Below are 15,005 nucleotides of genomic sequence, written 5' to 3'. Positions count from 1 at the left end.
TCCGAAACAATGGGAGTGATAATGACGATGTCACAAATGATGACAAGGAATAATAGATCTTTACACAGAGCATTCCTGCTCCACCTTTTTTTCTTCATTCTCACAGGGCCTGAACTGAACTGAGGAAAAAACGAATGGATCGTTTTTTCGTTTCACATTTCAGCAGGGATTCGTACAGTTCATCCATCGCAGTTCTGCATTTATAGGACACAGGATGAAAGTTCAAGGTCAACATTTTTTTTTAAACACTCTGCATGGGTATATTGCATGTTCACGTTAAAGTGTAATTTAGACAGATACAGGGTTGATTTTTTGACCTGGCATCCTATAGTTTGTATAGTTTCAATAAAGATATACTGTTTAGACTGATGATAGTTTCTTGGTTTACCTATGATCCTAGATTACTATCTCTATGCAGTTGATGTATCACCTTGTGTTTACCTTGCTTACTGTAAATCGCAGACAGACAGACAGACAGACAGACAGACAGACAGATGTTTCCTCATTTTATTGTAGGATTGTAGGATAGTAGGGTTTTTCCAGTGTTATATAGGCCTATGTGATTCTCAACAGCTGTTGTCCAGCTGACTGAGGGAGCCAGCCCACTGTTTCTCCAAGCCCACAAAATAAATGTTGAGCAGAATGAGCACACAGACTGCTGTGCTGGCAGAACGTCATCAAACTGATGTAGGGCTTGCTTGGGGCTGGGAGTCTGGGACACAGGGAATCCACACACACAAATGTAAAAAAGAAAAGAAAAGGGATCATCATATACCTAAAGCATGAATTCTTCAGCTGTAATAAATTGTAAATACATTCTGATGACAGAAATCACCCACAGGTTGAATGACAGAAGAATATCTGAACTTCCACAGAATGTTTTTTTCTCTCTCTCTCTCTCTCTCTCTCTCTCTCTCTCCTGCACGCGCGCACACGCACGCACGCACGCACGCACGCACGCACGCACGCATGTACGCTTCAAAGCCATTACCAATCATATCGCACGTCGTTCCGTCGTGTTCTGTGATTGGTCAATGTGTGTGTGACGTCAAGACGCTCTCGTAACCCGGATGAAGCGGGAATATTGTGGACGGAGCACAGCACTCTGGACGAACCACGTTGAGCTGTGGGCGGATTTTATTTTTAGTTGTTTTTTACAGCACAAGGTAAAGCATTAATTCCCCTTTATTGACACATTACAGACCTGGTCGGTCGAATTTGGCTGGAGTTCAATGATTTCTTCCTTCCTGCGTCGCATAGCAACTGTTGAACAATGTCCTTCCAGGGTAGTTTATACTCCGTTTGTACGACGGTGTAGCATACCGAAAATAGCAGATCTACAAGCTCGCAATACGTCGCTGTTGTGAGCTTGTAGTTCGCCTATTTTCGGTGTGCTGCACCGCCGTAGGACGAAGATGAATCAGGCTAAGGATTTAACTTGTTGTATGTGGACGTACTTGCAAGCAGTGGTGGAAGAAGTACTCAAATGTTTTACTTAAGTAAAAGTATCAATACCACAATCTAGAAATACTCAGTTACAACAAGTAAAAGTCCAGTATTCAGATTTTGCTCGAGTAAAAGTGCAAAGGTGTTGGCATCAAAATATACTTAAAGTACCAAAAGTAAAAGTACTCATAATGCAGACTGTCACATTTCACAAGTTCAATGTGATATAAATCTTTTGAAAAATACCTAAAAAAAGTACAGCACTTGAGTGAATGTACTTGGTTACTTTACACCACTGTTGCAAGCCATATTTGACTACTAAGTTGAAGTTTAATGAGATACATAATCTGTACTATATAAATGATGTATTTCCACACTTTCATTGCTTTTTGTAGACACGATGAAGTTTATCACTACTAATGCCATATGTCAAAGTTCAGAGTGAGCTGCTGTTCTTTGTTTAATGTTTAACAAGGTAAAGATATGTGCTATAACATGACATAAATTCACATATGTTGATCATTGACACAGCTTTACATTCAGAAATGCAGAGCTGTTTCTACACTTTACCATCTCAGAATGTTTTTTTTCAGCTGAGAAATGGCCATTATCATTTATGCCTTTTCATTAAAGCCCATATACACCTAAATGTAGCAAGTAATACATCTCACTGTTTTGAAAAGGTAGTTCTTGTATTTATAGCAAGGATAACATGTTTCATGGTGCAAGTTAACAATACAAAAAAAAAATACAATTTATGTGACTGATATTGAAATCCTGCTACCACTGCCAGTTAAGGGCTACAAGCTTTATAATAATAAACTTTATTCGTATAGCACCTTTCAAGAGCAGAGTCAGGAAGTGCTTAACAGAAGAAATCACAACACAAGACATGAATAAATAAAAATAAAATTCCCTTTTCCAGTTCTGAATCTGCAGTCGGAGCCATGGCTGCTAAAGAAATGTGGGAGCAGATTGGAGAGGGTTTTGTTGGAGAATATTACAGACGATTCGACAAAAACGAATTAAGGCCGAGTCTTGGTGAATTATATGTAAGTATATCCATTGTCTACTCAACTTTAGCTAGTTTTGGATACACTTCTATATGCTACAGCAGTGGTTCTCAAACATTGTCATGTTAAGGACCCCCAAAATCCAAATTGATATGTTTGGCCGCGGACCCCCATTTGAAAATATTTCATGCCAGAGACCCCCATAAGAGAATGAGAAGATAAAATGGGGCTTAAGTTTTTAAAATGAGGAGGAACTTTAAACTGTTCCTCCTCATTTCGCTGGGGACCCCCTTGACCCCCCCCAGGGACCCCCAAATTTGAGAACCAGTGTGCTACATCATAAAATATGCTGCTGGTCAGCTTTGAAATGGGACTGCTGTAGTTGCCTTTGTGTTGTCAGGGGTAACTAATAATAATCGATCCCCATTTGCATTTTTGGCATGCCATTATAGGCAAAGTAAAAAAATAAAACAATAGTGAGTGATTCATCGAAAAAGTAATCTATAGAATAGTCACTAAGAAAATAATCGATAGTAACTTGTAGCCCTACTGCCAATAAAATGCTTAACAACACTGTACTGTAGCATGGCAGCTGCACACCCTCTGAACAACAACTCTTGACTGATATTTCCTCTCTACTCTATCATCACTTGAGCAACTTGAAGTTCAAGTCGGTCTGCCATTTTGGCGTACGTGTCAGGTCTCTTATTCCTGCTCTAAGGAGCAATGATGAGGAGCTATACAACAAGGATACAGTGGTGCGTCCTTCCCAGAAGCCTTCCAAGCTGAACGGCATGACGTTAATGACTCGGCCCCTATGTTACGTTGTGTGCGTACGTGTGCATGCAAGTCTGTGTCGCTGGTGGATGCTGATGTGAAACAGTTGCAGCAAATAGCGGGCCATAACTTTGTCTAAAAACAGAGTACAGACATGCAAACTTGTAGCTTTTCAGCTACAATAGCCGTTTTGAATCCAAATAGGGCAATTGTGTGACACCTGACCCGAAAAAAAACTTGTTGTCAGTGTCACCTTTTTCACCTCGGGGCTGTTTGCATGCCTGAGAGTAATGAAGGTCGGGGGAGGGGCTCAGCTGTGTCATAATCCGAAATGGACGTCGCTTAGACGTGCCATTTTTCTTCGTTCCTCTCTCCCTGCATAATTTCCTTGGCTGCAGAAATGAATGGTCTGAAAATGAAATAATTGTTTCCCTCATTTGCATACTGTCCTTGCGTCTTAGTCCCTCCCGCCAAAGATGCATGGTGGGAACTGGGAAACTATGCAAGTAGAGAGGAAACAAAGAAAAGTTGCTGACGTCATTTGATGTCACTGCTGATGTCAACCTTATGCCACAGTTAATTTTTCCGCACCTACAGTTTCACATTGGCATCCACACGCAACATCCACACTCCTGTAACATAACATTGCCAGCTGTAGGGCTCAGAAATAAACATAATGCTGTTCAGCTTGGAAAGTTTTCCTGACAGGATATACCCACGTTTCCTCGTTCATAGCTCTGCAGAGATGCCTCCTAATCCTCACTCCTCGCTCCGTGGGCCAGGAATAATAGTGTGGATAGAGGAGCCAAGGCCATGTAAAGAAGGAACAGAAATGTTCTATGCCTGACATGTGCCATTGACGCACCTGGGAGGCAAGCTGGAGCCGGAAGTTCAATGGAATGCATTGAAGTCAATGTACAAGACAAGGAACAAGCAATATTTTCGAATGATTGCGACCTTTGTCAAATAAATGGTTCAGGAAAATAAAAGAGGACATATCACTGTCACAGTGATATGTCCTCACAGTTTGATTTTAAATATGCACACTCATTGTCATCGTGAGAATTGGTTGACAGGCTGTCAATAATTGACAGTCTCGCGATAATAGCCCATACTTAACCCATTTATGGCGGAAGAACCCCTATTTGTAACTATACCTTTCAAGACGGGATCCTCTTTTGGGGTTGTTGTTGCTATGTACAGTATATAGCAACTTACCGTACATGTTTTTGTAATTTTTTAATAAATATTTGAAGTTCTTCAGAAAACTTAGGTCGTTTTTAGAATCGGCCTCAGGTCTAAATGGGTTAATGCAGTCAGTCAGAAACTTCATCTGCAAACATGATGGCAGTTCTTGCGTTATTGGTGGAAGACCGTGTAAACCGTGTATTTAAAAGAGAAACAGTTTTCAGAGACAGGAATTCTGTTTTTCTCATGACGATGAGTAGCTTAGAAATCTGTCCCTATTTTGGTCATGTCGTTATAGGCAAAACCTTTGCTGTAATGCAAAGTAACTATACGTTCAGAGGTGAAGCCTGCCACTACCAGATTGCGTAGGATAGAGCTTTCACACACTTGTAGTAAATGTTCTCAAAACAAAATGACACATTGAGATTTGATTGTATTGTAGGAATTATTGGAGACATTGAATATATAAGGAGAAATCCACATTGTCTCTTTTTTATGATTTTGTATATTCTTTCTCAGGGTAATGAATCCTGCTTGACGTGGGAAGGAGAGCGCTTCCCAGGGAGGACTGGTATAATTGGCAAACTGACCGTAAGTGTGTCTTCTCTGGTTGGGGTGGTGTTGGGTTGCTCAGTATTGTGTTATGGCTAGGATGTGACACTTCAATCTGTCATTGGACCATCGATTAGCCTCTGTGGCCCAAAATCGTGTGTGGAACTGGAATGTGTGGTGTCGTACAACGGCATCAGTGGTAGTGATGTGTCTGCATGAGTTGGTCACCCAATTCAAATGTTGAATGGCGGGTGGGACGCTTCGACAAGAGAGAGGGTGTGTGTGTGTGTGTGTGTGTGTGTGTGAAAGAGACACACAGATTTTCAGATTCAGTTATTTAATGGCATGCACTCACTTCCACAGCCTTTAAGTATATCTGACTTGATGGTTCTCCCTTTCACAGAGTTTGCCTTTCGGAGCCATTCAGCATGTTATCACATCGCAAGACCACCAACCCACGCCCGATAATTGCATCGTTTCCATGGTGACAGGACAGCTGAAGGTGAGGGGGGACCATTTCGCTGTTGACATTGTTTCTGCGCACTTTAACACTCACGTGACGGCATTAAGTCGACCTACCACACAAGCGGACGTGAGATCAAATTGACCTTTTTTCCCCCTGTGATTTCATTGGCCACTGTCTTCCCTCGGAGACACACATTCTAACACATTCTCCCCCACGCAGCGGGGAAACCATTGTTTTTTAAATATGGATTAGCTTTGCTTACTCAACATTTCAATCCCACTCACACCTCACAGGTGTTTCATTTGGCTTAGAGGCAGAAACTGTTGTTAAAGCTGCACTATGTAACTTTCCTCTTCTAACCGGCTTTGAACCCGCAAGTGCTGATTTATTTTTTTACCATTGAGCTAATAGAGCCTACCTGCTTGCTCGGGGGATAAATTGAATCTTGAACATCAGGTCAAAATTTGTCTCAGATACTGTGTCTAGGTGAGACGTGACCTTTGACACAATCTCTAAATGTCTCAATAAAAGAGCAGGGAGACAAAATACAACCACCCCAATTGTATAAGTTATATTGCATTAACATACTCTTACCATACATATTGGACAAAATTACCTTTTATTCATAAAAAAAAGTTGCATAGTGCTACTTTAACCCATTAAAATCGGGAAAGCATCTGTGTGATTTTAGATTTTAGCGTTGACTATTCAAAAATAGCAGATATGCAAACTTGTAGATCAGCTATTGTTGAAGATGTTTGAAAAATCTTGAAAGTGTGAGAACTACTGATTTAGAAGGCATTTGTAGAATCAGCCTCAGGTCTTAATGGGTCAAGCAGAAACTGCTTAGCGAAGAATTTCGGATAAATATGTTACAATTTACCATTTAGATTTACAGTCTTATCCAGAGCGACTTACAAAAAGCAAAGAGGTATTGTTTAAAAAAAGTAGAACTGGGCAAGAGGAGCTGTGGTGTAAATGTAGCCTTAATTGCAGCTTGTAATCAATTACACCCATAAAAAGTAAATATGCCTCATTTTTTCTCTCAACAGGCGGATAATGACCCAGTTATGGGTTTCCAGCAAATCTTTATGCTGAGGCTTCAAGATGGTGCATGGGTCTGCACAAATGACATCTTCCGGTTGGCGCTACATAACTTTGCATAACTTTGCAGCATAGCGTTTTGAATAGTTTTGTCAGTGACTTGCATTCCATCTGTTTGAGATTCAGTTGTGCAGTGTGTGTATTTCTATGTTTTGGCTACACTTTGTGGCCCATTGTTTACACAATCCTAGTCCATTTTGTTCAAGGAAATTGTGAGTTTTGATAGCAGTGTCACACTAAGTCATGTTTTCTAAGAGTATATAGCTGTCTGTAACAAGATGGTTTGGATCACATACAGGCCAATAAATAATTTCTTTGTCTGAAATTAGTTTTCTAAATTACAGTTCAGTTATTTGCGTTGAACTCATACAGAAACATATTGAGATGGTGGGATCTAGGGGGTGCAACAGTTGATCAAACTAAAGGTTTTTTATTAATTATAAGAAATAATCTATTTGAATAAAACAATTGATTTGCAAAAATTGCGATGGCTGATCTACAAGATCACAATGCCAAAATCAGACTAATCGATATAGTAGATTATTTTAAAAAATCCATTAGAATGTTTTCATGTCGATTCATTTATTATATATAAATGTGCAAAAAGGTGCACTTCTTAATTGTTCGAAAAGACGATTGGTAAATAATAGTTAATAATGTAATGGATAGCTGCAGCCCTATTGTGATCTAAGTTCTAACCTTTCGGTTTCGGTGACCCGGTTTTGTGGATTGACATTATTTCAAATGGAATTAACAGGTCTTTGAAGTTATAAATGTATCTAGTCACATCCAAATTAACAAGATTGTTAAGACAGTACATCATTGATTACAATGCAGTCCTGTTTTGACGGCATCTGAAACTAGTGCACATTGGCCTGAGTGATAACAGGAACTAATCACTGTTGGTCTATGTGTAGGTCTGCAAACAGGAGCTACTGTAAATAACTACTAGTGAAGCATTGAGGCAGAGGCTTCTTTCTGAACTGTAGAGTAAGTGGCGGTACAATTATTTCAAAGGATTCAGATCAAGTCATGTAACATAAAAGTCTAAATATGCTATTGGCCTATTATGGATGTTGTTTTGGTTTGAGGTCGGTGCACATGCAATATTTTCTTTCTTGGTCTGTTCATGGAATATTAATGGATTTCACATCCTTCAAATTTGATTGCCTCCTCTTGTTGACATGGCTATTCAGAAGTCCAAACTAGCCCCCTAAACTAATCCTAAGAATAAACTTAGTCCAGTGGTGTAAAAAGTACTCACATTTGTTACTTAAGTAAAAGTGTCAATACTGCAGTAAAAGTATTGAAGTATTGGCAATATACTGAAACTGCACTGAGAGCAGTTCTCAGGCTCTGTCTGCAGGCTTTGTACAGTTGGCTGAGAGTTGTTTTTCCAAAAAAACGGTAGGGGGCGATATATATCATTTCGGTGATACGCAGTTTAAAGACCCGTACAACCATCAGACCAAGAGAGACCAGTATTACTAGTCTACTGAATGTGACTGCAACGGTCTACTCTGGAAATAAGCTGCTGCTGTTCTGCAGGACATCTTCCTTACTAAGCATACAATGGACGTAGTGACTGTATGCCCGGAGTCCAGTAAACATAAGGTAATGTAAACAGTCGTGGCATCTATATGTAACCTCAAAACCTTTTTGGTGGAGCATTTTGGTGAATGTAGGCTAACTGCTGACTGGTATATAGGTCTATATACCAATAATATTAGCCAAGAAATAAGAAGTTAATGTAGTAAAACGAAATGCTGAAAAATCAAGAGACGAGTATGTTTTGCCATTGATAATTATGTCCTTTTGTTGAACGTTTATAACCTAGCCTTTCAGTGCGCAAGCGCGGCGGACTGGGTTACATCAGAGTTTATGCTTCGTCTCACGGTGGTGTCGCGCGTAGAAAATGTCAATCTGCAAGCTCACACTGCGTCGCGCTGCGACTTGTAGTGAACTTAAAGATCGGCTGTTTTAGGTGCGCGACTCCGTCGTACGAGGGAGTATACATTTTAAAGGCAACGGAGCCCATGAACTATTCACTGTCTCCATATTCATAGGACTACTGTAAAACTGACGTTTATTCACAGTGGTGTAAAGTCACTGAGTACATTTACTCAAGTACTGTACTACTACTAGTATTTTCAATTTTCAATACTTTTACTTCAACTCTACACAAATATTGTACTTTTACTCCTACAATTATTTGGAAACTTAAGTTAAAGTTACTAGTTACTTTGTAGATTTTGATTATTATTACAAAACATGCATTACCCACTTCAGCCCTATATACATTTTGGCCATTTGAAAATAGCCGATCTACAAGCTCACAGTGCTTCACAATGCGAGGCATTGTGAGCTTATAGATCTGCTATTTTCAAAAGATTTGAATACATTTTACACATCTAAAAACTTCTGAAATGGGACATTCTGCATAATAAATGCCTTTGTACTTTAGTTTTACTCAAGTAAATTTAGAATTTCTTACTTTTACTTGTTACAGAGTATTTCTACATTGCAGTAGGCCTATTGATACTTTTACTTATTAAGTAAAAAAAATTGAGTACTTTTTCCACCACTGACAATTGATTTATCTATTATATTGTAGAATGGTTATAAAGATACAGACCAAGAAGACCACGAGAATAGCACAGATGTGGAGAATGAGCCTTTGCTCAGAGAGAACCCCAGACGTTTTGTTATCTTTCCAATCCAATACCCTGACGTCTGGAAGATGTACAAACAGGCACAAGCTTCCTTCTGGACCGTAGAAGAGGTGAGTGGTATTTTGTTGTTGGTTTAACCAGTGGTTCCCAAACTGGGGAACGGGGCCCCCAGGAGGGTCCCCAAATTATTTGGGGGGTCCCCAGTTGATTAGCTTAACAAGTGTACAGTATATAGGGTATCTGCACATTTCTAAAGTTACAATTTAATGACTTTTAAGACCTTTTTAATACCAAATTGGCAAATGTTACCTAAGAAAGAAAATAGCAGATCTACAAGCTCACAACGCCTTGCAGTGCGAGGCGTTGTGAGCTTGTAGTTTGGCTATTTTCACGATATGTATCTGCAAACTAAATGTAATGCCTACAATTCCAAGTGCTTGTCAGGGTGGGGGTTCAAATATGATTATTGTGGGGGACCTGAAAAGTTTGGGAACCCTTGGATTAAACAGTCTGCCCCCACTCACTCATCCCTACAAGGTAATGCAGTCCTTCAAACTCTCAGCCTTTCAAATCACTACAAGTTAATGCAGTCCTTCAATCTCTCAGCCTTTCAGATCACTACATTAACACACAAACCCAACACACAGCACTATGTGTGGAGGAATTAAATGGCATAACGACTACATTTGGGTGAAAAGGGGGTAAAAAAAATAGTATTTATTTATTTATCAGCCCTTGTCCAATCAGTTAAAGCTAACAAATCAGATCAAGCAATTACATTTGGTATTTAGCAGATGCTCTTATCAGGAGTGAGACAAGTGCAAAATCGGAATACAGTAAATGAGTAAAGTCAATTAATAATAAGTTAATAATAAGTAGAGTGCAGAGAGTAGTAGGTACCATATGAACAGTTCCTTTTTATCAAGCGTTAAGACTAATGAATAAGAACAATGAACTAGTAATGTACAGTATATTACTGTTACTGGCCTCAGACACATACTGTACACACACTCATAAATGCTATGCTATATCTGTAAAAAAAATATATATATATATATATATGGGGCCATATTTTCAGGTGGATCTATCCAAGGACCTGGTTCACTGGGACAGACTGAAGCCCGATGAGAAGCACTTCATCTCTCACGTCTTGGCATTCTTCGCTGCCAGTGACGGTATCGTCAACGAGAACCTGGTGAGAGAGCGATAGAAAACCGCAGAGGCATGAATATCACTGACAACACACATCAGTGTGTGGGGAGGAATTAAACGACTAAATTGGGGAGAAAAGGGGGTTAAAAAAATTAATCTATTTATTTTTGCTGTACATGCGGCTCTTGGGCATTCAAAGATGTAATTAAAGGCATACATTTGCGCATCTGTCTTCTTCAACAGGTGCAGAGATTCTGCCAGGAGGTTCAGATCCCAGAAGCACGTTCCTTTTATGGATTCCAGATCCTCATTGAGAACGTCCACTCTGAGATGTATGGCATGCTCATCAACACATACATCAGGGACCTTAAGGAGAGGTCAGTCTCTCTTCAGTCAATCAGGAAGCGTTCCATTGAGCATCCGTTGAGATGCAAACAAGGTTTGGGAGAAAAAATGGTCCCCGTATTGTTCAGAGAAATTGGCTTATCTACAAGCTCACAACGCAGCCGTCGCATCGGCAAAGATATTTGGTATATGGGGGAAAAAAGGAGGGGGCCTTGTATAGATCCCTGGGGGACTCCGGTCAATAGGGGTTTGGTGGTTAAACTGGTTTGATGTCTGCACATCAGCCACCTGCATCATATTTCTTTTGAAACCCACAGTTACTAAAAGATGATAAACAAACTGTAAACCATGCACCTGTTCTTCATATCAACATGTGTCTCTCCACCACAAGTAGCAATTTCAGTTAGGCCCCAGTAGATTTTGAAGTAGCTCCAAGGTTTGTTTGTGTTTTTGACATTTTGTCAACTAAAAAATGAAAATGTTCAACATGCACACTTTGTTTCTTGTCTTTGTAGGGACTATTTATTTAACGCCATTCAGACCATGCCTTTTGTGAGACGAAAAGCAGACTGGGCACTCCAGTGGATCAATGACAGCAAATCCACGTTTGGTAAGAAATTATCCCATCTCATCTGAAACATGAGGTTACACATTGTATCCTGAAATCCCTAGTCCAGCACATGTATCAACACTTTCTATTCAGTATTAACTTTACTTTGGTTCTGTTGGAGTTTTACCAGCGGGAACATGAACACCTTTTATGCCAGCTCCATCAAATGGAAGACTATAATTGATGAAGTTATGTGATGAATATGATGTGTTATTTGTTTGTAGGGGAACGATTAGTGGCATTTGCTGCAGTAGAAGGCATCTTCTTCTCTGGTTCATTTGCTGCCATCTACTGGCTGAAGAAGAGAGGCCTGATGCCTGGTCTCACCTACTCCAACGAGCTCATCAGCAGGGACGAGGTCAGATAAACGTCACATGATGACAGTCTGCAAAACTGTTCAGTGACCCTTAGACCAGGGGTCTTCAACAGGGGGTCCGGGACCCCTAGGGGGTCCTCAGAGTTTTTTATTTTTACATTAACCACTTAAACCCTATTATCCCTATTCTGTAGAGAACTTAAGCCAAAAATAGCAGATCTACAAGCTCACGCGAGGCGTTGTGAGCTTGTAGATCTGCTATTTTTTGCAAAGAGGTTTGGTGTTGGTCTATGAAATCTATGAAAATACAATTTTATACAGTATGTTGTGGGGGTCCCTGCTTCATCTCTCTTTCAGCTAGGGGGTCCTTGGGCTGAAAACGTTGAAGACCCCTGCCTTAGACTGTATTTTTACAGTTCATCAACCTGTTAATATGCCTTATTCTCTCTTATTACAAACTTAAGTTACTCCAGTCTGAATGAAACTCCAGAAATAACTTTTCCGTTTACAACTGCATTGTTATAAAATAACAATATTATATATGTATATATCCATCATTTATGCTGATGTTATGCAAAAGTGTACGAGGTGCAGGAATGTTTATAATCAGTTTTGTCAGTGAGAGTTTGACTCTTGCACCCCTTAATAATGTGTAATATGCCGTAAAGTAAACACTCTGGATAAGAGTGTTGGGGAATTTAAATGTAAAGAGCTAATGATTGATTTTTGATTGATCAAACCTAACCTCTCCAATCGCTCTCCCCTCCTTTGCCCTCCTAGTATGTGTGGTAAAAAAAGAAAATAAATAGTAGTAATAGTAGAAAGACAGGAAACTGTGGGCAGAGAGAAACCATGGATGTTGTAATTATGTGGTGTGGACTCACTATCCGGTAAGCTACCTAAGCTGCTACGCCCCACTTACTGTGTGTATTTTGTGTCTCTCTAAGGGCCTGCACTGCAATTTTGCCGTCTTGTTGTACAGCTACTTGGTGAAGAAGCCGTCACAGGACAGAGTGAGGGACATCATCACCAAAGCAGTCAGCATCGAACAGGTCAATCATTGGTCAGGGAGATCACTCTAACCCAGTGGCTCTCCAACTTTTTATTTTAAAGGACCCCCAGTTTGATAGGCCTATGAGTATGCGTTAGGCCACAGATCCCATTTGATACAATATTTATCTCTGGTACCCCAAACTTTTTTTTTTTTTTTACTTTACCCCAATCTATGCTGTAAAATACTCGGTGTTAATTTAATTCTTGAGAGTGTACAAATGGGGTCCATTTGGTTCCATTTGAACACTCTCTGAGTTACAGAACCGTAAGGGTCCATTTTGTTCCTCGCTAGCCATCATTTAGCTGGGGACCCCCTGGAACCCCCACAAGGACCCCTGGGGCTCCCTGGACCACACTTTGAGAACCACTGCTATAACCCACAGTCTCACACATCTGATTATTTATATCATCTTAACTGTAAGCATCACTTACTCATGACTGCATTGTTTCAAAACCTTATCTGGCAAATGTTCTCAGCTTTTTTCACTGTGGCTCCATCGTGTCACATAACATAGATTGTTCGTTCTGTTATTCAAAAGTCTGTCCTGCCCACAAGTATCCATAACCTTCATAAACATGACAATATTGAAAATGTATGACATTTGTTGTTGCAGGAATTTTTGACAGAAGCCTTACCAGTAGATCTCATTGGGATGAACTGTAACCTCATGAAGCAATACATTGAGTTTGTTGCTGACCGCTTACTCACTGACCTCGGACTGGCCAAGGTAATTACTCTCTTTAAATGAATTCTTTATATGTAATGATAATTAAGAGGTCATTTAAAGTTGCAATCCGTAACATTAACTCTCTCAGTGCCAAGCCCCGAGTTATCCCGAGTTTTTTCTGAATGCCCTCAGTTTTCTTTTTTTTTTTAATTTGAAAGCCCACCTTTGTACAATGAATAGCATGCACTTGTTACCTTACTCAGTTATTATTCTTTGAATTTCACATGTAATTGTAGTAACACTATGATGCGTAGAAATGAGAAAATGTTTATATTGTACTTTTTTTCCCTTAGTTTGCTTCTAAATGCATAAACTGTTAATCTTATGGCGGTTACACACCGGCGAATATGCGAATATACGCAAAATTCGGACTCATTCCGAATAATTAAAAGACGCTTTTTTCGCTCCGCGAAACTGGTGTGGAAGCTTGCATTGACTTTATAAGGTTTTTAAAAAAAGTATTATTCGCATGAAAAAAATCGCCGGTGTGTAAGGACCTTAAGGGTTGATTTATCCATCACATGCTGAACATAGTCATTCTACAAGCTCACAATGCATCACACCTTGAGTTGTGAGCTTGAAGATCGGCTATTTTAGGCGTCCAGTACTGGCATGTAAGTGTCATTAATCTTATGGTATGAACAACTAATATTTTCTTTTCTTTTTTAAATGTTTTATTATTTCAAGGTTTACAATGCTGAAAACCCGTTCGACTTCATGGAGTCCATTTCACTAGAGGGGAAAACCAACTTTTTTGAGAAACGAGTTGCAGAATATCAGAGATTTGGAGTCATGTCAAATACGAAGGACTGTGAATTCACTCTTGATGCTGACTTTTAAGACTTTTTACTTGTGATATTTTGTTACATTTTAGATATTTATTCAATGAATGTGTTTGCCTGTTTTTGCCTGTCCTTTGTTGAACTCCAACAAAGGAAGATGGGGTACTGTATTCGCTGTCTCTGTCATAACTCTCTCAGCTGCAGTGACCATAATATGGCAAGTCATTTAATTTATTGGTTATGTTACTTTCTCGGTTTAGAGTGGCAACAGATTTTGATTGCCATTGCTCTCATGCCAAACAGATACAAGAGAATAAAGTCAGCTGCTGTGTGTTCAGGTATATTATACTTTAATATTTTGTAATAAAATAATTTTACCAAATGTGGTGTTATTTTTACTTTACATTGCGCATATTTTTTATACTGAAATGTAGCATGTGCTTAAATCAAGCTGAACTAGTGCACATATATTCACTAGCCTTGCAAAATCTTTACTACGGATTGTGGTTTTACTGAGATTTCTTCAACCAGATTACTGTAACCTAACCACGATAGTCAGATGATAGATCCCATAGCCCCAGACGCCAGTGGAATGGTCGCGCTGATTGGTTGTCATTCACTGTATTAAAGAGGTTGTCTCATGCATCCGCAAGTTTAATATCAAATTGAAAGAGCAATTTGATCATCGTTGATAGTCTTTGAATAAATCAAGCATTCATTATATATTAAATAAATATAGGTGGATAGCAAATACTAAGGCAGAGGTAGCGTGAACCTGATTTCCTTTAGATTGTTATCTTA

The 15,005-nt window shown here is 39.5% G+C and overlaps 2 protein-coding genes across 2 annotated transcripts; both read left to right on the top strand.

Moving 5' to 3' along the window:
• The first annotated feature begins 1,082 nt into the window (after positions 1-1,082).
• On the top strand, positions 1,083-6,871 carry LOC308095338 (nuclear transport factor 2-like). The gene is made up of 5 exons (XM_080442363.1): positions 1,083-1,166; positions 2,372-2,498; positions 4,944-5,015; positions 5,380-5,478; positions 6,495-6,871. Exons 2-5 carry the CDS (start codon positions 2,394-2,396, stop codon positions 6,606-6,608), a joined length of 390 nt encoding a protein of 129 aa, XP_080298489.1. The 5' UTR covers positions 1,083-1,166; positions 2,372-2,393; the 3' UTR covers positions 6,609-6,871.
• A 1,137-nt stretch (positions 6,872-8,008) lies between these two features.
• On the top strand, positions 8,009-14,586 carry rrm2b (ribonucleotide reductase M2 b). Its single transcript, XM_080442265.1, has 9 exons — positions 8,009-8,160; positions 9,161-9,328; positions 10,297-10,413; positions 10,614-10,747; positions 11,231-11,325; positions 11,550-11,683; positions 12,589-12,693; positions 13,309-13,422; positions 14,110-14,586. Exons 1-9 carry the CDS (start codon positions 8,119-8,121, stop codon positions 14,260-14,262), a joined length of 1,062 nt encoding a protein of 353 aa, XP_080298391.1. The 5' UTR covers positions 8,009-8,118; the 3' UTR covers positions 14,263-14,586.
• Positions 14,587-15,005: the final 419 nt, after the last annotated feature.

This window comes from Gymnoscopelus braueri (assembly GCF_963280865.1).
Source record: "Gymnoscopelus braueri genome assembly, chromosome: 11".
In the NCBI taxonomy this organism is placed as follows: Eukaryota; Metazoa; Chordata; class Actinopteri; order Myctophiformes; family Myctophidae; genus Gymnoscopelus; species Gymnoscopelus braueri.
This window is presented reverse-complemented; position numbering and strand designations above follow the sequence as displayed.